This window comes from Budorcas taxicolor, chromosome 5 (assembly GCF_023091745.1).
Source record: "Budorcas taxicolor isolate Tak-1 chromosome 5, Takin1.1, whole genome shotgun sequence".
Lineage (NCBI taxonomy): Eukaryota > Metazoa > Chordata > Mammalia > Artiodactyla > Bovidae > Budorcas > Budorcas taxicolor.
The window spans coordinates 149,299,363-149,323,695 of NC_068914.1; the positions used below are offsets into that span (position 1 = coordinate 149,299,363).

The 24,333-nt window shown below is 54.5% G+C and overlaps 1 protein-coding gene across 1 annotated transcript; it reads right to left on the reverse strand.

Annotated features, from left to right (window-relative positions):
* Positions 1-619: 619 nt before the first annotated feature.
* On the reverse strand, positions 620-23,986 carry CCND2 (cyclin D2). Its single transcript, XM_052640791.1, has 5 exons — positions 23,752-23,986; positions 21,811-22,026; positions 19,066-19,225; positions 10,320-10,468; positions 620-910 (listed from the first exon to the last, which is right to left on the reverse strand). The coding sequence occupies exons 1-5, from the start codon at positions 23,944-23,946 to the stop codon at positions 761-763; spliced, it is 870 nt and encodes a 289-aa protein (XP_052496751.1). The 5' UTR covers positions 23,947-23,986; the 3' UTR covers positions 620-760.
* Positions 23,987-24,333: the final 347 nt, after the last annotated feature.

Genomic DNA, 24,333 nt, shown 5'->3' on the forward strand with positions numbered 1-24,333 from the left:
TAGATTGCCCCTTTAAGATAAAAATGGGGTGGTGTCTGCAACGAACCGAGTTTGGAAGAAGAAGCAAGGTATAGAAAAACATGAAACCCAGGATCTAATCACCTGTGTCCAACGGGCAAAACAGAACATCTCTTTTAGGTAGCAGCTACTGCAGGCAGCAAGACTTGTCACTAGACACCCAGCATCGCTTAGCACCAAACAGGTGGTTGGGAGTCAGGCGCTTCTCCACCCAAAATGGTTCGATTGCGCTGAGATCGTTTGTCACTCCCTCCCCATCCTGTCCCTCCTTTATTTCTAATTCCTTCTCAAGTTCACTGCTTCACAATCCAATCCTGCCATACGTGGCATCCGCAGTTCTTCCAAATTATCCAACAGGGGTATATAGGTGCTAGTTCATAACATGAAAAAAAGAGTCTCTAATTTGTTCCCATAGTGCAGGCGTGCATTTTTCTCTAGCTACTCTGCAGGTTTTCCTGTAAGCATATTACTATGACTTTTAACATCATCAAACAGTAACTGTTGGCATATATAAGGGATTCCCTTCTGTTGTACTTCAAATAGGCACCAAATGCTTGTAATGATTTTGTTTTTATAGGACCTTTATCTCTCACTTCTAAAAGATCTTTCAATAGGATCTAGGTGGGGGCAGAATTTTTTTTTTTTTTAAGTTTCATCCTAAAATGTAAGAGAACCAAATACAACCAGAGAGAAGGAGAGAGCGGATTGGACGCACCCCTCCCATTTGGCCCACCCCACATCCTCACAGGTCGATATCCCGAACATCCGTAGGGGTGCTGGCTTGGTCCAGCTCATCCTCCGACTTGGATCCGTCGCCCTGGTCCTGACGGTACTGCTGCAGGCTATTCAGCAGCACCACCTCAATCTGCTCCTGGCAGGCTTTGAGGCAATCCTAGAAGGGAGAAGCATCGAGACCAGAGCCGTTAGCAAGGGCAGCGGGACACAGAGCAATCAACAAAGAGAACACGCACGATTCAAGCCCGCCTGACTCCACACTCCAGCAGGTGGTGGTGGTGTAGTCACTAGGTCATTTCCGCTTCTCGCGACCCCCTGGACTCCAGCCCGCCAGGCCCCTCTGTCCATGGGATCTCCCAGGCAAGAATCTTGGAGTGGGCTGCCATGTCCTTCTCTGCTTCCAGTAGAAAGAAAGTCAACATGTAAGGAGATGCGTCTTCCTGGTGGCCGGGGAACCACTCTAAGGGGGGTCCACAGGCCAGCAGCATCCGCACCACCCGGAAGCTAGCTAGAAATGCAATTCTCAGCCCTCTCCGAACCAGCTGCATCTCAGGATGTGCATTTCATCAGAAGCCCGGGCAGCGCTGCCCAAGGCGAGGGGCCATTTGCGGCCATGCAGCACCTGGTAACTCAAGGGCCAGCGGGATGCTTCCTGCTTGGGGCCACTGCATGGCGAGTGCGAAAAGGGGAAGGTGAGCCCTCCAGATAGCGTGACAGAACTAGACGACCTGAGGGGCAGATATAAGCGAAAGGACTAAACTACACTGAGCCTCCCAGCCATTGCAACCATACTCAGAAACAAGCAAATTCGCCTCTCCGCTTGTTTACCATTTCCTTAGCTCTCATAAAAAACACAACACAGAGTGTTTACAACGTTCTGGACACTTAAGCCGTCTAATTTGGGAGAAAGCAAGAAGAAAAACTGCAGCACTGCTTTGAGATCAGTCTATATTTGGTAGGGAAGACTCAGGGTGTGTCAGCCCCATGCAGAAGCTCGTCTAAACTGGGCGACATTGACACAGCAGGAATTCACGGGCGTCGTCAGGGTGGGACGGTGGCTGGCACTAGCAACCGCGGCGTGAGCTGAAGTAACTGCTCACAGCAGATACTGGGTAGGCCAAAGGTTCGTTCAGCTTTTCCTGTAAAATGTTATGGAAAAATCTGAATGGACTTTTTGGCCAACTCAGCATCTCCCGACCTCTCTACTCATCAAGACTGGTTTCCTGGCACTCTCGTAAACGTATGGGAACTATGTGAACTCCACTCTGCCTGGGTCTTTTCAGAGTTTCATGTATGTTCCCCTTGTGTTTGTTTCACCACGCAATTTTCACTGCCCAGAGGCTGCAGTCTGCCAAGCACACAAGCATTATCTCTATTTTCCAAAGATCTAAAATAAAGTTGGAACTCCCAGGAAAGTTTCCATGCCCCCACATTTTCCTTTTCTATCTCTCAGCCACCGTGCACTGTTAAACCACAGCTTTTTAGGAAAATTAACATCTGGACCGAGCGCTGAGAGCAGATATGAAATACCACTCAGAATGAGTGAAGAGGGACAGAGGGAGGTGGTATCTGCTGTCCCCACGACCAGACTTGTGGGCACCACTGAGTTATTCTCCTTCTCTGTCCTTGGTTTCCCCATTTGTAAAGCAAGACTCAGGAGACGTTCACAGAGGGAGGATCAGTTGAGATGTCCAAATGAAGCTCTAATCGTTCATTACAAAGTGGAAGTCTTGGAATCTGAACAAATTCCTGAGGTTTCTCTGAAATGAGGTACGAGTGAGCATTTGCTCAAGACAGGTGAGGGGCACAGAGGAACGCGCACCAGGGATGGAGCGTCCAGCAGGGATGCGGACTCTTTGCGAACCCACGGACTGCAGCACGCCGGGCTTCCCCGTCCTTCGCCATCTCCTGGAGTTTGCTCAAAGTCATGTCCATTGAGGTGGTGATGCCATCCAACCATCGCATCTTCTGTTGCCCCTTCCTCCTCCTGCCCTCAGTCTTTCCCAGCATCAGGGTCTTTTCCAATGAGTTCACTCTTTGCATCAGGTTAACAAGGCAAAAACTGACGACAGTCAAAACTGCTCTGGCTGGTCCCCTACGAAGCTCTCCACCAACCCTGTCGACTTTCCTTCCTCCGAGACTCTGTTTCTGCGTCAACACAACTGCCACCCAACAATATGATGAACCCAGGATGCCATGACCATTTCTGCATTAGCCACACCAGCGGCTGAGATGGGTGGTCCTCTGAACATGGGGATGGGGCTCCAGAGAGCTAAGCAGCTTGATAGGGGGCCATGGACAGTCTCCCTGCAGGTCACCCAGGTGCCTGATCTTCCTGGTATTCAGGCTTCCCTCCCAGCAGCCTAAGACCCTAAAAGAAAAGTTCTGAGAAAGTCCTTCGGGGCGGGCTGGTACACCGGGCAGTTACTTCTACAGGACTTCAAGATAACACAGGCATCGAACATCACAAGTACATAACTTACAGCCCCAAACCTTCAAGCTTTCCTGAATAAAATGAAGAAAGATATCACACAAAACACAGACTCTCCTTCCTTCAGTCAATGTAAATCATTTTTGACAGTGACCAGCTCTTCCTCTTTGATACTTCTTACTTCGAGAGAAAAGGAAGGACCGTAGCAGTTGCTGCAGAAATGAGGATGGAGCAGGAAGCAAAGGCTCTCAGGGGTCAATTTTGTCTCCCATTCCTGGGAAGCACTCTGAGGTCCAAGTCTAACCCTCCTCTGGTTCCACTGCTGACAGCATCCAAGTTTCAACTGTGGGATCTGTTGCTATTGGCGGGATGAAAACCTACCTGAGGGCAAGAGTTCATTTTGCATAAAGGATGCTGAAGTTCTCCTCTGATGGAGGCACAAAGGTAAGAAATCAGCCTCCTTCTTCCTGGAGAACAGAGCTCATGCCTTGCATTTCTTTCCTATAATTTTTTTTGGCCATGCAGCATGTGGGATCTTAAGTTACCAGACTGAGGATAGAACCGGTGCTCTCCACAATGGAAGTGCAGAGTCTTAACCACTGGACCTCCAGGGAATTCCCCACTCCCTGCATTTTAACACCTTCCTTCAGCATCGCAGGAGCCCTTCCCCTCTGTGGACTTCCTACGACTGTGAATTTCCTGTGAGCTACTGGAAAGTGAGGCTGGAGGGAGGGTGGGCTGGTGCCCCTACCTGCAGCAGACCGGCACCCCCACCCAGGCCTGCCCAAAGGGCTCTCAATCTCCCCAGCAGGGACCAGGGTGGAGGGTGTGACCCAGAGGGAGGTGGCGGCCAAGCCTATAGATGGAAACAAACAAATAGATGGGGGAACAAGCTGTGGAGTCTGAAGGGAACAAGAGGCAAAGCTGGGGAAGAGTGATGGCAGCGTGTCTTCAGGTGGGGTTCTTAGGTGGACACACGTAAATCCTTACAGAATCTGAGAATATGGGCTCTGGGGCGGGGGGAGCTGTAACAGCCAGTGGCCCTCACTTCCCAGCTTAGAGAACCGAACTAGAGCTGGCGCATCCCCCAGTCACATGTAGTCAGACGTTAACCCTGGTTTCCAGAGGGCAAGCTTCCTATTCCAGAACCTTCTTCCCTGTGCAACTCTCTGCTCCTTCCAGGCTCTAAGGAAAGACAGACCAGAGTATCTCCAGGAAGGGCAGACACAGCCCAGGAGCGGCCTGGAAACCGCCCCACCCCAACCCCACCGCAACAGCGCCTCGGATGAAAAGATGCCCCAGGGCCCTCTGCTCCTCGGCAGCCTCCAAAAGCACCAGCCATTGTGTCGAGATGCCCCAAATTAAGCTGATTAGAAGGAGAGCCATAATGCTCGTCTGTCAGCCTGGACAGGTGGCACTCCCCAGCGCTGGGGGTCGGGCAGGCCTCCAGCCCCACGAGGCTGGGCCCCCTCCCCCCCGCCTGCCCTGGCCCCCAGAGCCCTGACAGCCGCGTTTGTGATGCCGGGCTCCGTCCCCCGGGCCCCAGCTTCCTCCGCTTGCTGGCTCCAGCTCCGCGCCCTGCACCCTCTTCGGCCTCCGTGAATGGGCTGCGGAACTGTTACCATCGGCCCCCAGTGTCGCTGCATCAGGGCATTGTCACCACACACGCACTGCACTCAACGGGGGGACAAAGGGCTGAATGAGCCCCAGACCCGCGGCCAAATCAGGCACAGACAACTTAGGAAACTATCTCATTCTTCCTTTCTTCGCAGCCTGTTGGGCTTATTTCCTTGAATACCAAATGAGGCCCGCAGTGAAAATCAGGCAGGCACGCGGGGAAGCGTCAGCTCCAACTCTGCTTCCTCTGCCGCCCCGCCCCCGCCTTCCCTTCCTCCAGCCACCCTTCGGGAGGCCCCTGACCGTACAGACACGGTCCTGTCCACGAAAGACAAGCCTGGGGAACACAGGGGTCTCCGGGAGAAGGTGTGCTTGTGAGGGCTCCGGGGACCAAGATGACATCAGTCGCGTCCAACTCTGCGTGACCCCATGGAGTGTAGTATGCAGGCCCCTCTGTCCATGGAATTTTCCAGGCAAGAATACTGGAGTGGGGTAGCCACTTCCTTCTCCAGGAGAATCTTCCCGACATCTCCTGCGTCGACTCTGCACTGGCGGTGGGATGCTTAAACACGGAGCCACCTGGGAAGCCCAGTCTTAATCGCATCTCCCCCGGCACTGCAGCTGCAGTTTTGTAACAGCCCACTGACAACAGGATTCTAATATGCCAGGATGACCCTAGGAGAGCGGTGTCCTGGAACTTCTCTGGGAGCTATTTAAGACTGAGACAGAGGGGCTTCCCTGGTGGTCCAGTGGAACCAGGACTTTGAGACTGAGACTTCGCGTCTCAGTTGATTGAGACTTTGCCTTCCAATTCAGGGGACCTAGTCCAGGAACTAAGATCCCACATGCCTCACAGCCAAAAAACCGAAACAGAAAACAGAAGCAATGTGGTAACAAACTCATGAAGATTTTAAAACTGGGCCACATTAAAAAAGAAAGTCTTAAAAAAAGAGTGCAACAGCCTTTTGGTATAATCTAGGTGCAACAGGGCATATACAATGACAAGAGGACCTGAGTCTATACCTGCTCTGTTCACTATCTTCCGATAAGTTCACATCTTCAAGGCCTGTGCGCCCCATTCTACTCGCTCATTAGGGATTCAGGAAACTGGTGTCACATGACAGCGAAATGACTGGCTCTAAGAGAAAGCCAGGTAAAACTCGAGGGACCCTGACATGCTAAGTCCTCTCTGCCTTTCCAAGAGACCTGAGGAGACCAGAGCAGGGGAAACACACTTGACATCCACCTGCCAGCCCTTTGTTCCCTTCCCCTTCCTCCCCCCACCCCAGCATCATTCCCCGATGACTCTGCCAGGGGATACGGAGAGAAAGGATTGAGTCGAAGTTGGGTCTCGTTCAAGAGTCTATAGACAAGTGAACAAGGAGATAAAGGCAGGCGCCAAGCAGAGCAGGATGCCGAGGGGACGGAAGAGGAACCCCGATTCTGCCAGGGAAGTGGCCCAGTCGGTTCTCCCTTCGCAAGCAGACCCCTGGCAACGGAAGCCCCGGTGGACCGTCCCCCAACGCCAGCACGGCCTCTCTGGCTGGTGTCTGTTTTTAGCAACCCTCATGAGTAGAAGGAAAGACTACTTAAAATACACCACCCTCTGAGACTTTTATTCCCTGTAAAACCGTCAGCCTTCTCACTCAGCTTTCTCTTTGGCATGAAGCGTTCCGGTTTATTTTGGCAACCAGAGCGAGCAACAGAACACGGCTTTCTACGGCCGCGTGCATCCCTCCTATCAAAGCTCACTGCCACCAGCCAAGGAGCCGGAGAGGTGGGTCTGGCTATCCTGGGGTAGGGGAGTTGAGGGGACCCTCTTTCCGCAGCCTGATCCTTGACAATCCATGGGGAGAGGATACCATCAGCTGGACCAGGATCTCCAGGTGCACAAGGCTGACACACAGTTTCAGGGACTCTGGAGTCAGAGGCCAGTGCACCCCGATTTCCTAGCTGTCTGAGCATCAGGGCCAGTGGGACACAAGGTGGTCGGGACACCTGGCTTCCCCGTGGGAGGACTCAATGCAAACCCTTGGGCCTTTCAGTGTGGTCCGAGGGTCTACAACTTTTTGTGAAGGCAAAACATTGGGTTGGCCAAAAATTTCACTCAGGTTTGTCCATACGCTCTTACAGAAAACCCTGAATGACCTTTCTTGGCCAAGCCAGTATACACCACCTACCACAGACCATCTTCAACTCTTTTAAATGCAGTGTGTTAGCTTTAACTTCCTTCGCTGGGTTGTGTGACCATCATCCTCTCCAGATCTTTACATCAACAACCACTCTCCCCCGCCCCCGACCCTCTGGTCCCTGGGAACCTCTATCCCACTTTCTGTGCTTATGGATTCGACTACTCTAGGTAAGTGGAATCATATTTGGTCTTTTTGGTATCTGGCTTATTTCACTTTACATGTCCAAGGTACATCCACGTTGTAGCATATGTCGGAATTTCATTTCTTTTTATGGGTGAACAATAGACCATGGCCTGTACACACCGTATTTTCTTTCTCCGTCCCAAGGGCATTTTCTATCATCAAGTGATGAAACTTGATGCTCTTCCCTGAGTTTCATGTTAGGCCCAGAGAGTCCTGCCTGCGGGCTGACTGCCCGCTACGCCTCTAGCTCCTCACACCACCTGCTTAGCGCCCATTCATTTGCTCTTCATCTGCCGGGAGTTTAGGTGCTTCACTGTTGATTCTGCACACACTCGCTGAGTTCCCTGAAGACAGGAAGCTCATCTTTATTTTCCACGTGTCACCCACCCCCGGACGTCTCCCACGCTTGTCTCGGGTCTGTGCCTTGCTCATTCGTGTTGCCTTGCTCACAAGGTGACAGCTTGCACCAAGGGCTCTCCAGATTATGACTCACAAGGTGAAACAAACAGCATTGTTAAAAAAAAAAATAGCTAAAGAAAACCCAGAGCTGATGATCTCAGTTTGCAACCTGGGATCATGAGCGGGAGCCCTGAAAGCAGGAATCTGAAGTCTCACCCGTAGGGTGCAGGCTCTGCCTGGGACCCTTTCCCAGCTGGGACTCCAGACTGCAGTCACTCGGGACTCGTCAGTGCTCTTCAAGGGTGGATGTGGGTATCAGCCCAAGCAGCGGATGCATTTGCTGTTACTTCTCCCTACTGTTTCTATTTCTTTTAACGACTATACGTTGAAATTCCCTAGAGAGGGAAATGGCAACCCACCCCAGTATTCTTGCCTGGAGAATTCTGTGGACAGAGAAGCCTGGTGGGCTACAGCCCATGGGGTCGCAGAGAGTCAAACGCGACTGAGCAACTAATACTTGAATACTTAATACTGCAATTAAGTCAAATATCCTCTATTAAATATTGTTTTAAACAAGAGCCCTCCAGAGAATCCAGACTGATGGGAGAGAGGACTCGGTGCCCAAGGACGAACACACACAACTGCTGAGGCACAGAAGACAGACACGGCCCAGGAGAGCGGGAGCCAGGCCCCGGGGATCCACGGTGAAGCTGGGAAATTCCTGAGGTCTCCATTAGCTCTCTGAAAACTTGGTCCACGCATGCTCGGGATTTCACATCAAACTGTTCCACCCCCAGACCCACCGGTGAGACTGAAACACGTGTGCACGCCATCTCCATCAACAGCTGCCATTTTTAGAAGGAACCTTTAAGCTGGGGCTGTATTCAGTTGACCTAGTCTGAATGGCTTGGCTAAATAGTGTCTGAAAGAGGCCAGCAGTGTCTCTAGTATGAAGTGAGAGACTGGGTCGCGGGCACAGCCAGGCCCAGCTCACGAGCTCCAGTGACACCCTGGGAACAATCTCTGTCCATCTGAAGCCACTAAAGGGGTGACAGAGAGATGGGGGCGAAGGCTGGAGACCCTGTGGGGCCATCAGACCGTCACTGACATGTTTTGTTTCTGGGGGTTGAGGAGGGGCTGGTCTGACGCTGGCTGGGAGTCCTTTCGGCAAGGCAGCCTTAATAGGAGACGTTCAGAAAAGGAAGCAAGTGTATCGTTTCTATAAATCCTAATAAATTCTGTCTAAGATTTGCCTCTAGAGGATTCGAAAAGCATTCTGCCTGGGAGGGTCTTTTTGATCTACACCTCGGAAACCATGCTTCAAAACCCTGTTTGCCATTTCTTCCTCCAGGGGATTTTCCTGACCCAGGGATCGAACCCACATCTCCTGCATTGCAGGTGGATTCTTTTACCCACTTTGGCAGAAACCACAATTCTGTAAAGCAACTACCCTTCAATAAAAAAAAAAAAAGCCTGTTTGGAGGCAGCATCTGAAAATCAAGCCTAGGAGAACCCCTTTCGGTGCCATTTCCGTGAGATGGTAATAAAGCTCCGGGCAAAATCTAAGGAGGGGCTGGGGGAGAGGGGAAGCAAGAGAACTTCAGCCTTTGCTGAGCTGACATTTACCCCTTCTGCCCGGCATTGCCAGAGGAGGCACCGGCCTCAGGCTGGTAAACCACATTCTCCCTTGTAACTCAATATATTCCCCCAGCAGGGCGCTCAGAATCCCCCTGACCATCCAGAGGGGGTCATCACGAAGTCCCCTGCATTCTTGAGCTTCTCCATGGTAACTCGAGAGGGCCTCGGAGCTGACACCCCTCTCCCGGGTTGCTTTAAGCCAAAGGCCTTTTTCAAACAAAAAGATCCCAGGAGTTGCAGCCAGGCAGGAATGCAGGGTTCCCAGGCCTGGGCGTCAGAGCCTCTGGGTTCCGGTCCCAGGCCAGTGACCCCGGCCTCTCCACCTCCCTGACCTTGTAGAATCACCCTGGCCTGGACCTTCTAAGGACTGTCATTTCCAACCAGCTGAATCAGAGCCTCCCTAGACCCTGGCTTTTCCTCTAAACCTCTTTCTTCTATGGAGCTTCAAATTCTGGCAACCAGAGTTACAGCCTCTGAACTGTCCACGGGGCACCCAGAATGGAAAAATCTATAGCTAATAATAGTTCCTTGCGTTTGCATGGCACTTAACTCTTTTTAAAGTGCTTTTTAATCCATCATCACAGTGAACTAAAGGGAAATGAGAGGCAGGCGCAAGGGCTTGAGAGGTCAGTGGAGGCGGACACCTCCTCACGGGAGTGGGGGGGCCCTCCTCTCCCACGCCCTATGTTGCAGGGGGGCCCCCCGCTCCGGCCCTGCCTGCCAGCCTCAGCGTGTGTGAGCAGGCGAGAAGGCTCCATGCTGGAGGAGAAGCAGGCTGGGGATTGTACATAAATGGAAACAAGCAACAAATCAGAGCCACGGGGAAGCCTGGGCCATACAGGAAAGCAGTCAGCGGCCTCCCTCCTGCCTCGGATCTGCCTGCTAAGTTCTCCCCTCTATCTTGAGGGCACACGGGCTGCTGAAACCTGAAGAGGCAGCCTCACCTGCTGAATTCTGTATGACGTTAGAGGCCGGGGTCTCTGCAAAGAGATGCCAGCCAGCACAAAGAACCTCTGACACATCACCATCCCACCAACTGTCTCTTTCCCCGAGCAGACAGACAGGATGCCTGGTCTCGGCCAGGAAGAGGGACAGGGGCCACCTACCACATCCGTGTTGGTGATCTTTGCCAGGAGATCCACCAGAGCGTCTCCAGTGAGCGAGCTCACGTCCTCATCCTGCTGAAGCCCACAGATGGCGGCCCCCACGCTTCCAGTTGCAATCATCGACGGCGGGTACATGGCAAACTTGAAGTCTGCGGGGACGAGAGGCAGGGAGGTCAGGAAAGGGTGGAGACGGGTGCTTCCCCGCTCAGTAGACGGATAGCACAAGTGCAGCCTGGTCCCTCGGAGGCATCAGAACCCGTGTGATTCACCTACCCAAAAAGTGGAAGGCTAGGGTAGGGGCTGCCGGGGAGGGAGGACCTGCATCCCAATTCAAATCCCAGCACAGGGGACTTTCCTGGCGGTCCAGAGGCTAAGACTCTGCACTCTCAATGCTGGAGACATGGGTTCAATCCCTGGTCGGGGTACTAGACTGCACCTTACTGCAACTAAGAGTTCACGTGCCACAATGAACACCAAGTGCAGCTAAATAAATATTTAAAAAAAACAACAACAACAACAACCAAAGCACTGAGCTGAACCCACAGAAACAGTTTGACCTATGGTTTCTCCCTCTTGGTAGCATATCAACATTGTCCATGGAGGCACTCTTATCGCTGACTCCAAGGTCTACATCGAGTCACGGGCGTCCTTAGAAACCATGCTGGGTGGCTCAACGAGGCACCCACTCCCCAGCCCTCCTGGCCGCGTGCCCTGAGCACGGCAGGCCTGGCTGTCTGTCTTTCTCCTTGGCCTTCTTTTCTTAGCCTGTGCACCATCTCCACCTCCTGAGGGATGTACATTACAACATCCCACCCAGAGCCTGCTGTGCGCGGACTTGTGCAGAGCCTCCTCTGTCCCCTGGATGGTGACGAAGCCAGCCTCTCTCCCTCCTCTCTGCTGTAGGTCTCTTCACATGGGGTCACAGCAGTGTTTCTCTGCCTAGAAACCTCGTTAGCTTCCCCCACAATGCACAGGAGGAAGCCAGCTCGTGGCCCTGGGCCCACGGGGGCTTGGGGTGGGAGCAGCTGGCAGGGAAAGGTCAGGCAGGAGGAGACCCCGCCTCCTTCCCCCCAACTCCCAGTGCCCAAGCCTCAGCCCAGAAGCACAGTCCACATACTGCCTATCTCTGCATCCCACTACCTGTACACCCAACCCGTACTTCTAGCAAATTAACCGACTTCTGGAAGCCAGGGGGTGCGGACGGATGGTCCAGGGGCTGCCCAGAGGACTGTACCTCCCTTGTTTGGGGGGGGAACGCTGAGAGACATGTCCCCCTGCTCCTCCCCACCATCCCCTGACCCCCGCATGGCTGCACCTATGAAGCAAGGGAAGCCAGGCAGGCTCTGCTGAGCAGCAGGACTCTGAATGGCGGCTCACTCTCCTCTGGGTTAATCCAGTGGAGGCAACATGACTGCTGCAAAGCCAGGTTCAGCCCCCTGGGGGTCATGCCCTCCCTTCCACCCTGAAGTTTTTCTAACTTCCCTTGCAACTCAGTACCAGTCACCAGGTTCACTCCTGGGTCACGACCTGCCTGTTCTGTTGCTGCTGTTGTGTGGAACAAAATAAAAGTGTCAGGAAGGAGGGCATGTGGTGGAGAGTCAACACTGTCTGCAGAAACTCTTGTATCGATTTGAGGTACACTGATGAGGCGTTCCAAGTGGTGTTATAAAATGTATTTCTTCCTTTATGGTAGGTCAAAAGTTGGAAAGCAGCAGGCTGGTTCATCTCCCAGGGGACCCTCCAGGTCTAACCCACTTTTATTTACAAAAAAATTAGAATGTAACTGCTTTACAGTGTTAAAATTCTACTATACAATGTAGCAAATCAGCTCTAAATATACATGGATCCCCTCTCCTATGGAGAGCCTCCTTCCCACCCACTCCTATCTCACCCCTCTAGGTCATCACAGAGCAGACACCCTGGCTTCTACCAGGCAGCTAAGTCACAAGACATGTCTCTCCATCCCGCAGTTCTGCAACCCCTCAGGGGCTGCCCCAAGACTACACCCAGAGACACTCCCCTCTCTGCTGATAGGGGAAACGGCAGAGAGGAAAATACCTAATAAAACACCTGGTCTCGTCTTTGTCCTAGCTCCTGTTAGCTAACCTCCACACTCAGCCGTGGAAAGTTCCACCCAACCCATTCAGCCATTTCTGAAGACCTTAAACTTTCAGCTATGGAACTGGATGAAGAAATATTCACAATACCTACCTGGGTGAGGAAGGGGGTAAAAAAAAACAAAACACAACTATATGAGTGTGTACTATGATCAAGATTACAACCACCTATAAATATACAAATAGAAAGGCATAAACGTGCATGCATATAGGAAAACTAGAAGACACAAAGATATATGTAAACTTCCCCGCCACTGGGTGGGGAAAACTTCTTTTAGCAAAAATTAAATATCACGAAACAATCTCCCCTGAATCTAAATCTCTTGCTCAGAAATGCTGACGAGTTATATTCTGGGGCTGAAGGCACGATCAGGGTAAGCATCTCCCTCCACCCTCAGCTTCCTACCTGCAAAGGTAAGGCGTGTGTCACTTCTGAGCAACCCGACCCTCGGCAGACTGAGAGGTAGTTAGCTGAGCAGGGACCCATTCAGATCATGTTCCCCCATGCCCCAGGCACCACGGATGGCCCCCTGCCCCAAAAATATAGGACATAAAAATATAACGCAGGGTGTTTCTTCTAAAGATACATCTTTAAGAAAAGAGATGCCCCCACGTGGATAGGAGCGGCCACATGGAGCCACACAGGCCTCCCCTAGAAGGTGGGAAGGGTTTGGGCCACGCAGCTCCAAGCACTGGAAGGTAGAGGCCATGGAGGCTGGTAACCCACTGCTCACCAGCTGCCTGAAGGTCTCCAGGGCCAGTCAACTGACCGCTCTGAGACTCCGTTTTCTCACCTGCAAATGAGGATATACCCACCTTCTAGGGTAGTTCTGAGGCTTCAACCAGGAGAGCAGCGCCCTGCTCAGTCAACAGTCCACATCAAGCGCCACCACCATCACCCCCACTATTCCTAACACTGGGACTTGCCGTGGGATTGGGGCGGGCAGTACCCTTTTTTGGCCACACTGCATGGTTTGTGGGATCTTAGTTCCCCCTACCAGGGCTCGAACCTGTAACCCCTTGCGTTGTGTAAACACTTAATCTTAACCATTGGCCTGCCAGGGAAGCCCCTGGGGTGTGCAGTTCTGACTATCAGAGATTCTGTTCAGCATCTGCAGTGATTCAGGGGAAGGTGGATGGCGAGCCCAGAGAAAACGAGGAATCTGCTCTGGGCCTGGAGGCTCTTTCCCAATCGTGTGTGTGTGTGTGTGTGTGTGTGTGTGTGTGCATGCGTGTGTGTGTGCGTGTCACAGGAACTCGGCCTCATGGAGTCCCCACCACCTCCTGCTGCTCTGTCAGGGGCAGAAGCTGAGATCCCATGGGGACGTGGGGATGGGGGGACAGAAAGACGATACAAGTGTACAAGCAATGAAAGGCAAGCTGGATGGACCGTATTCATTCCTGCAAGAGGGACACCCAGAGCCAAGGAACAGGCCCACACACCTGCAGCCCCGACCTGACCTCTGCCCTCCCAGTGAAGCGGGGCAGGCAAAGGGTGGGTATTCACCGACCAGCCCTGATGGCGTTCCTACAGTTTGCTTACTTGGCCAAGTGTTAGCAAAAAACAAGGTAAAATTCACCTGTTTCAGGACACTGGCTATTACGGGTGAACCAGTAAAATCTCCAGAGGTTAAGCGGCTTTGTCTAGCGTCTGCTGCTGGGTTTGCAGGTGCCTAGACTTGTCACCCAGTGCGCTGGAGGACTCCTCAGAAGGTAAAGAGTGCCTCAAAGGGACCCCCCCCCCCCGCCCTCCAGCCCCACTGAGAACACAGGGTCGTCTCTCCCATCAGAAGCAGGAGAAATGCCCAGAGGAGGGAGCCTCGGCTTTGACGTCCAAGAGACAAGAACCTGTTCCATCCTCAGCCGTCCCCCCACCACCAACCCTGCTCTTGCTCTGGGACCCTGCAGAGATCCTTGCCACGTCTGTCAAGGACCTCTGGGGGGGGCCCCTTAACCCAGGCAAGGGCAAGAGAAGTGCTCCACGTTCATCAACTCAGGAAGATGTCACTGGAGGAAGCGTTCTGACCTAAGGAGGTTGCAACCACAGATTCCAGGGCCCTGGCTGGTCGCGTTATCCCTGTTGTTTTGACTACGGCGGTGGAGGCCTTGACCGGATAAGCATGACTGCTGTGCTTCTGTTCACCACTGGGGGGCGAGAGAGGCTCTCTCTGAGGTGTCAACCAAAGACGCCTTCCTCCATCTCTCCTGCAACCTGTTGTCAGTCCGTTGGGGGTTTAAAAGGCCAGGATGGGGGTGCTCACTGGCCACCGAATGATGTCACCGGCCGCCCCCAGAGCCGGCTCCCACCACGTCCTTGTGGGGGCCTTGATGCCAATTTAACTCCAGCAGCCTGGATGGGAGCAGGTGGCAGGAGGGCCCTCAGCCCGCTCCTCACAGCAAGATGGGAAGTGAGCCAGCCTTGCCAGGCTGCCTGAACCCACACAGGGAAGAAGGGAGACTCCGGGTCAACGGGCCACGCCCCCTGGGCCCCGCGACCTCGGCTCTTGGAGGACAGAAAGTGGTTTCCATTCTTCCTTCCACTTTCCAACCACCCAGGCAAACCTCCCTTCCTGGCTCAGGCGCCAAGTGGTAGATCCTCTCTGGGCCATCACTGTGTGTGTGTGTGTGTGTGTGTGTGTGTGTGTGTGTGGGTGTGTGTGTGGGTGTGTGTGTGGGGGTGTGTGTGTGTGTGGGGGTGTGTGTGTGTGTGGGGGGTGTGTGTGTGTGGGTGTGTGGGTGTGTGTGGGTGTGTGTGGGTGTGTGTGTGGGTGTGTGTGGGTGTGGGTGTGTGGGTGTGTGTGTGTGTGGGTGTGTGTGGGTGTGTGGGTGTGGGGGTGTGGGTGGGGGTGTGTGTGTGTGGGTGTGTGTGCGTGTGTGTGTGGGGGGGGTGGGTGGGTGTGTGGGTGTGGGTGTGTATGCGTGCACACGCGTGCTCAGTCGTGTCCGATTCTTTACAACTTTGTGTGTGTGTCTGTGTGCCTGTGTGTGTGTGTGCATGCGTGCACACGCGTGCTCAGTCGTGTCCGATTCTTTGCAACTTTGTGTGTGTGTGTGTGTGTGTGTGGGTGTGTGTGTGTGGGTGTGTGGGTGTGTGTATGCATGCACACGCGTGCTCAGTCGTGTCCGATTCTTTGCAACTCCACAGACCGCAGCCCGCCAGGCTCCTCTGTCCATGGGTAGAAACCAACCAACACTGTAAAGCAAGTATCCTTCAATTCAAAATGAAGGGAAAAGGGATACTGGAGCGGGTTGCCACCATGTCCTTCTCCGGGGGATCTTCCCCACCAAGGGACTGAACCCACATCTCGCCTCTGCCTGCGCTGGCAGGCAGATTCTTTACCACGGGAGCCACCTGGGCCATCACTATCTGGCTATAACCTGGGGATGAACTGTCACAGGAACACCTGGAGGCAAAGCCAGGAAGACAGTTGGAAGCACGGGGGGTGACACCATCACCCGGGCCCAGGCCTGGAAATCGGGGGGACACTCATGTGCAGGAGAGCTGAGGCAGCACCTTGGGGTGCGGAGCACCTAGGCAAAAAGAGGAGAGGCCAGGCGCCATGGGTAGGGAGGCTAAACACCTCCTCTCCCCACCCCCCGCGCCAAGTTCAACCTCAATGCCATTGGCTCTTCTAAACGTAACTGGAATCATCTGTTGAGCATGATATCATGCGTCAAGAATCTCCCATGCCGGCGTGCAATCCTGAGTCATCCCAGTGGTCCCCTTCCCCCTTGGCAGACCTGGGGGGGCTCTGCCATCAGGACCCGCCTGCTGCCTGGCAGCTAAAGTCCACAGGAGCCAGTAGTTATAAGGGCTCCCCTCGCCCCGTGGCCTCCGCCGACCAGGACCAGCCGGGGGGAGTCTCCGCCCCAGAGGCTGTTCTGGATTGAGGAGGGGAGGAAAGGGGGCACCTCTCCGTCTCACCATGTTATGCCTTGAGCCCCTGGAACACTGACACCCCCTACCCACCCTGCCTCCCATCTCTTCCCCTTTCACACACAGGCACTCTGCGGACAGCGGGACCGAGGCCAGCTCTTTCACAAGCAGCTTTCCCCCTTAACTGGCCACAGCGCCCCAGGGTCACTACTGCCGCCTCCAGACCCGCGGGGCCTCTGCAGGGGCCTCCGAGCCCCTGGCTGCCAGAGCTCAGAGACAGAACCGGCAGGATCCACAAGGGGTGGGGGTGGGGAAACAGGACCTGAGCTCCTGGGACTTCCCACCTGCTAACTGTCCCAGATACACACGGGGCCCCAGGGTGTGGAATCTCATCTAACCAGAAGGTGTTTCCTCCAAGAAAAGCAGCCCCAGGGCTCTTGATCCATCATGGACTTAAAGCCCTGGCCAGTGGGATGCCATGTGACGCAGCCTTGCAGACACATTCAAGGGCAGATGGGGCAAAGAAAAGCCTCCGGAAATAGGCTCCTTCCTTCAGGAGACACAGGAGACCCTCCCTGTGCTCTGAGCAGACCACACCTGGGGCTTACTGAGTACCTGGCCAGAAGTCTTTTTTCTCCTATCCTTCCCCACCCCCTGCCCCGCACTAGCAAGGCAGTCTTCCCAACTTCCTCCGCCTCCCCTCAGACCTCTGTCCTCAGTCCCTGAATCCCAGGCTCCCTAGTCTGGCCCCAAACTTGGCAGCTGCCCCAAGGATCTGGCCAAGAAGGCCAGGAGTGGGGGATGGGATCCCCAATTTTAGAGAATGGGCCTTTAGAGAATGTGGAGACCTGTTCTAGGCCTGGGTGACTCCCCCCGCCCTCCTATCCGAGTCAGAGATCATCGAGGGGCGGGCAGATGGACCCAAAGGTACATCAGTTAAGAGACAAGGTCAGAGCAGCGCTCTGGCCATCAACAGCTGGGCAATGCGGGAGCGCAGGGTCAGGGGTCAGCTGTCCAAAAGAGAAAAGGGCTGGCTGACCCCCTCCCCCAGTGAACCGCGACCACGGAGAAGAAGGGACAGGCGGGGCCTGGGAGACAAAGTGACAAGTCAATGAGGGGCTGACCTCGAGGGCTTAGGCCAGACAGCAGAAAGGGAAGCAGCTAAGAATGGCCACGGCCTGCAAGGTAGCAGGAATCAATGGCTAAGAGTGGCCCTCGGGGCCGCAGGAAAGGCACAGACTGCATCTAGGAAGCCCGGGGAGGGGAAGCTTGCCCTGGGATCCACGGAGGGGGGGCCTGGACCCTGCATCTGAGCCAGCAAAGGCCGAGCATGGCGTCCTGCTGGACTCAGACGGCGCAGCACGGTCAGCGTCACTGTATCCGCCTTAGCTGGAAGAGTCAGCATCGGAGTCACGTTCACAGTTAGTACCAGGGCCCATCACCTGTACCTTGCCTGCATGACAAAGGGCCTCCTCGCCCTTCATCTCTCTTGTGATGTCTGTTTTCCTAACCACCCTGAAAGGGTTGTAGGAATGTCGCGGGTCAGTGTTTTGCAGATGAAGAAGCTAAGGTTCAGACAAAACTTTAGCGCCAGGAGGTCACCCAGTGATAAGTAGCAAAGCCTGACCTTTTGGCTGCAAACAGGGCATGGACGCTACTGCAAACAATGTGTTCATCCTTGGGCTCTAATATAATATGTAACAAGATACTGAAAGAAGTCAACCCCTAGGCCCACCTTTGCAATGCAAGTGCAGACTCCTGGCAACCTTGAACCACGCCCTCTCCCCCCCCCCCCCCCGACCCCCGCTGGCAGGAGAAGATCTGCCCAAACAAGTTCTTTCCCTGACACTTCTGCTCGTGAAAATATGAACTCCTGATGCTCCACCCCAGATGATTGCGGGTCCGGAGTTTCTTCCACAGCCACTACCGTTGGAGGGCGGGAAGTGGGGACAATGTAGAAACTGGCCAAGGTTCAGTGTGATGAGACTGTATCAAACTGCTGCCTTTGGTGTATTAGTTAATGGCATAGGGGCCAACAAGATTATGTACCAATTGTGGCATCAACAGGGTGGATGTAGTGCTTTTTAACATGAAAAGGCAGTTGCAACTTGCAGGCTGCAATCAAAACCTCAACACGTTGGGGGGGTGGGGGGGCGGGTAGCAAAGCCCAGGCTTAGGAAGTGACTCCTGGCTGCAAAGCCCACAGGTCCACCCCCACCCTGCCAGAGGGAGCAGCCGGGAGGCAGTCAATGCCTGGCAACCAGTAGAAATCCTGAGGCCTCTTCCCTTCCCAGTATCAGGGCAGGCAGTATTTATCTTGACAGGGTTCCTTAACCTGTATTTGTCTCCACCCCCCAAATTTCCTCTTGGGCTTATCTCCAAGCCATCCTTTTCCCTCCAAAGATGAAAGATTTAAACACGACCAGAGAGCAGTATATATAATCTTCAAAAGAGCACTTTAGACACCATAAAGAATATTTTAACAGGGGCTATTTTTTTTTTCTTACCCTTACCACACCTGTCCTCGTAAACCATTTATGAGTTTGGCAGAGAGAGAAAATATACCAGCTGAGATAAAGGAAGGAAAAAACTGCCCAGGAAGGAAACCTTGGACTCTAGAGACTACTTGGGACCCCTCCCGTAAACGCTCGAAGTTAGGGCTGTGGTCTGCCTCCCCTTGCAGCCCTCTCAAACCCCTTCTCGGCACCCAGCCACCACCACCCCCGTCCCCCAGGGCTCCAGCGGTTCCTACCAGTGGCGCACAGAGCGATGAAGGTCTGAGCGTGCTTGCGAATCAGCGACAGCTTCTCGCTGGGCTGAGGCAGCTTGCGAAGGATGTGTTCGATGAAGTCATGGGGGGTGACAGCTGCCAGGTTCCATTTCAACTTGCCCAGCACCACCAGCTCCCACTCCTGGGGAGGGAGGGAGGCAGAGAAGAGTATAAAACCCACACAGGCTAACCCAGTGTCCCGGATGGGAGGCTTGGGATCTAGACCAGTCTTTTGAGGATGTTCATTAGGACGAGGCTAGACTGGAAGGTGGGACCATTTATCAGAGTGGTCCTAAAGTTTTGAAGTGGGTGATGGCTCTTAAGGCTTCAAATGTCAAGCTCCCCAGAAACCTGAGCACCCAGGTGGCCCCTGCCTCGATGGTCCTTTCTGCTATTTCTTCAGCCTCTCCAGCTGCACACCCCACCTCCCCACCCAACCCTGACTTCCAGAGGATGCTCTCGCCCGCCCACCCAGGAGGTTGAATTCACAGTAAAATACCGCCAAGGTCGTGGTGGCCCTTTGGTAGGAATTTATTGTATGTATCAGTGACGGGATTAATGAGTCTTTTTTTTCATCCTCCTGGAAAAATGATGTACACAGAAAGAAGCTCAAATTTAGGTTTCTTGGCCTAAATTCTTGGCAACCAATTAGCTCGTCTGCCGTCGGTGCCAAAAAGTGCCATTTTCCTCTCTGCTGCTAACTTTCCCCTGGACACACAACGCAGAAGACCTCAGGAAATGACACCCAGACACAGCACACCCTTCCACATACAGGTTTTCGCAGTTTTCTGTTACCATGACTAAAGGACCGGAGGGTCACTGGCCGCCCCCAGCCCCCCACCCCGTTTTGCGGCTGGAGGGGATTCAGGAGAGGATTAAAGTGCTTGTTTGAGGTCATAGAGAAGAATGCAGCCCAAATCCTGGCACAAGGCTAACCCGGTGTCTGTGGGCCTCTCACCAGCAGCCCACCTACTGAAAAAACCTTGTTTCTTTTCCTCATGGAGGTACTTCAGGGGGAATTATGCTCAAGGGAAACAAGTCAAAAAGAATGCCTTAAAAAAACGTGCAGTCAGAGGGAAAACAGGTCTATCGATAGATCGTCGTCAGAGGAACGAGAGGCTGAGAGCAGCCTGCCAGTGCAGCTCGCTCCCACATTCACCCGGGGAAACTGACTCTCTTCCCCCCAGCCACCGGAGCCCCATTCTGCCCACGGCATCCACTGGCTGTGTGGTCTCTGCCAATGCCCTCCCCTCCCTGGTCTTAGCTTCCTCATTGGTAAAATAGGAGGACCCCATTAGAGCTCAACTTCTGGGATAAAGAGACTAGGAACAGACACATGTGTCTGCAGAAATACAAATTAGCTTGGCAGACCCTCCAAAAACTTGGGGTGCTCTAAAAGATCTGAGCCCCCCATCATGATGAAACAGTGATGCAAAAGGAAGATTATTTTTCCTGGTCTTCCTTGGGGAAAACAAATAATAACTGGATCTTAATTCTACCCATTTGTTTGTTTTTACTGGCTTTAATGTCAGCCTTTGCTTTTTTCTGGAGGTTGGGGGTAAAAACACAGATAGCCTTCTAAACAATCAGGGTCTTCCAAGACGGCTTGAAATTCCAGCTCTCCTTCTCACGGGAGAATGTGAGTATAAACCACTCGACTTGTACCATTATTAAAGGAAGCAGATCTCCCAGAAGAAAGCACCTTTCTGGGCCTCTCCGACCAAACCAGAAGCAGCTGAAATCTGGCAGCTGTTCAAAGGTGAGGTCATTCATGCCCCTCTGCATTCTCGGAGATTCCTCCCCGTCCTTGCACATGTCTGCCGCTAGGTGGCAGCACAGCCTCAGGGAGGACGGCCTCTCACAAAGAACTCGGTTCAGGCAGCCAGTCCAGGCCCTCTGGACTTCGGCGCAGGCCTGGCCAGAGGGTGGAGGGAAGGAACGGGGGTGGGGGGGGGGCGCTCTTCCAAAAGAGTTGGGAGATGGGTGTGCAGATCACTGAAGGTGGGCCTCTGGGGCCACTCAGCCAATGCCACACTGCAGCTACATGGACGTCTTAAAGGTGAAGCTGCAGAGGCAAAGGGTCCTTCCTACTGGGTGGGGAAAAGGTTTGCTGGCAGAAAACCAGAGCCCAGACAAGATCCCCATGTCTGTACAGAGGTTACAGCCCCACCGAAGATGGGAATCCATGCCTCCGAATCCTCCCACAAAGGGCCAAACTTGACTCTGCTCAAAAGCCAGTGAGTTGGTGTTTAGTGAACAGCTGCTATGTCCAGGTATGCCAGAGACTGAGAGATTCCCTAGAGGCTACCTTTGAACTCCTAGTTCTTAGGAGACACGTCACAACACGTCCGGACCATGTTGAGGTTGACGACTGTCTCAGAAGTCAGTGATTGAAAACTGGGAATTTAATTAAAATATTATCACTGTGTTCTATACCTCCACTACACACACACACACACACTCTCTGCAAATGAGTGTCACCAACCCAAACCTCTGTGAAGGAGGATCTTATGCATGGGCGGAGCCTGAGTACTTTGTATATACAGTCCAGCACACAGTAGGAACACAAGGAGTCTCAATAGGAAAAGTCAGAGTTCCCCAAAGGGTGGACATTTCACAGATGGGTAATTTGGGGTCCTAAGAGTTTGTTCTGGGAGCGGTGGGTCAAGGCGGATTAGGCCAGGGCAGAGCAGAAAGGCAGGCAGGCAGGAAGGAGGCAGGCATTACCAGCAGCTCCTGAGGCTTGATGGAGTTGTCGGTGTAAATGCACAACTTCTCAGCGGTCAGCGGGATGGTCTCTTTGAGCTTGGACGCCAGGAACATGCACACGGCCCCCAGCAGCTGCAGATGGGTCTTCGGAGTTGGGACTCCGGCCAAGAAGCGGTCCAGGTAATTGATGGCGAGAGGAAAGACCTCCTCTTCGCACTTCTGCTCCTCACAGACCTACGACATGAGTGGGAAGGGGTCGGGGTAGGGGGAGACCATCATATCAGGAAAGGAGGAAGAAAGGGAAATCGCACAATCCAGGGAAATGACAAAAATGTTGAATTTGGGGGGAGGGGAGGGGAGTAGAATAAGCGATAAGAACGAAGACGAGGAAACTGGGGGCAATTTACATGGCCATCCGCGCGGGGGTCCTCCCCGGGAACTCAAAATCTCAAAGGAGAGGGGGCTTAAGGACCCCGAAGCCGAGGGCGCAGCAGCGCCGGCCCCGCCGCCCCCGTGGGCCGCTCACTACTCCGGGCGCTCGCACTCACTCACTCTCTTTTTTGGATTTCGTCATCTTTTCAAAAAATCAATAAAAATATTCTGGAGGCTCCAGGGGTCTCGTTCTTGGTCTCATTCGGATCCCCAGACCCTGCTCTATCATTCCCGACAATTGAAAAAATTGTCGGGAGGGGTCCCCGCGGCCCAGGCGCCGCATTTGGGGGGGTGGGTGGGGAGAAGTGGGGAAGCGGGGGGAGGGCGGAGGGAGCGAGCGCCGCGCAGCCTGGGCGGCCGGAGTCGGAGCAGGGGAGACGGGTTCAAAAAATAATTAAAAATCGAGGAAATATCCCAGAAAAGCCCTTTCGCCATGAAAACCCCGCAGAGGACCCAGGCTTCCCGCAGCGGAGGTTTGAGGCGCCGGGAAGGTCTGGAGCGCGACCCCTGGGGCTTCGGATCCCGAGGGGAAACTTGCAGGGGAGAGCGCGGCGGCGGGAGTGTCCGGCCGCGGCCCACAAGGGCAGAGGCCGGGGACGGTGGCGAAGAGCTGGGGGACGCTCGAGGACGGGGAGCCGCCGGGGAGAGGCGCGGGGGGCTCCGGCCTCTCCTTCGGGGGGGGGCCCGCTATCCCCCCTGCACACACCTCCTCCCCCTCCCACCCCACCCAGATCTCCGCACCCAGGAAACTGAAGGCCGAACCGTAAGTAACCTTCACGAGGGGGCGGGGTGGGTGATGGGGGAGAGAGGGCGCCATCAGAAGTGGGGGGACCGGGGTCGTGGGGTGCGAGGGGGAGCAGGCGACGCGTCCAGCCGCTCCACCCCCGAGTTTACAAAGCAACATGGCGAAACCACGGCAGGTCCGGAGCCGTGCAGACGTGGGCACACGGCAAGGGTTCGGAGCAAGGGGAAAGAAGTGCTTCTTCTGGATTCCCCGAAAACACACGTTTCTTCAGTGTGACTTCCGGGGCTCCTGAATTCCCCGTTTCTCTTCTCCCTCCGCCCTCTCCCTCCCCCCTTAAGTGCCAACGCGGAGTCCCGACCACATGCGGGGACCCGAGGCTAGGACCCTTTTGCTCTGGCCTTTGCGGGCGAAGGGGGTGCAGCTGACTTTTTAACTTCGGGGTTCACCCTCCCTTGCTCTTCTTCAAGGCACCGCAAGCAGCCTCGGCTTAGCAAAAGGTCGCGGCGGGGGTGGGTGCCGGTGGGAAGAGGTGGCAGCCGCATGCAGGCACACGCGCTCGGGATGCTCCCCCACCCCCCGCCCTGGGACAACCTCGCTGCTCTCCCCCTCCCCCCCGGGAATCTTGCACCCCCCGCAAGGAACCGAGAGGAAGCCACGCGTCTCGCCGAGGGCGCGGGGGTAAGCTCTGGCGCAGGAGTGGGGAGGCGGGCTCCCGAGGCTGCCCTCGCCCAGGTTCCGGGACCCGGCGCGGGGGCCGACGGAGCGCCTGCCTGCAGCCCTACCTCCAGCATCCAGGTGGCCACCATCCTGCGCATGTAGGGCTGAATGTCCTTCTGCACGCACTTGAAGTAGGAGCACTGGGGCAGGTAGCGCTCCTCGATGGTCAGCAAGTTCTGCAACACGCGGTCGTCGTGGAGCAGGTTGGCGTCCGGCACGGCCCTGCGGACCGGCTCCACCTCGCCGCACAGCAGCTCCATGGCCAGCTGGCTACTCGCTCGTGCCCCTGCGATCTCCGGACTGGAAAAGTTGGGGTTTTTTTGGGAGGGGGGAGGGGAGAGGATTCCCCGTACCTCCTTCCTTTGGCTAAATAAGGGGGTTTTTTTGGAGGGGTAGAGTTAAAGGCAGAGAGAGAGAGAGAGAGAGAAGCCGGGGAGGAAGAGTGGAAAGGGAAGGATGGGCGGTGGGAGAGGAGCGCCCCGGGGGCGGCTGACTCTCTCTGCCCTCCCCTTCAAACTTGTCTGCTCTCCCCTGCTCGCTCGGCTCTCTGCTCGCCGAGGCAGTGACGCAAACTGGCTGGGCAGTTACTTCTCCTCCCTCTCGCCTCACCCCCCTCTCCGGTTCCTCCTCCCGTTCCCTCCCCTCCC

Bases quoted from the DNA above. Each gene is read 5' to 3' on its own strand.
- CCND2 (XM_052640791.1), bottom strand. From the start codon at position 23,946: ATGGAGCTGCTGTGCGGCGAGGTGGAGCCGGTCCGCAGGGCCGTGCCG. The intron at 22,027-23,751 runs GTAGGGCTGCAG...CTCATGTCGTAG, and splicing joins TGGCCACCTGGATGCTGGAG to GTCTGTGAGGAGCAGAAGTG. The intron at 911-10,319 runs GTAGGTGGCCCC...TCTCCCTTCTAG, and splicing joins AGATCACCAACACGGATGTG to GATTGCCTCAAAGCCTGCCA.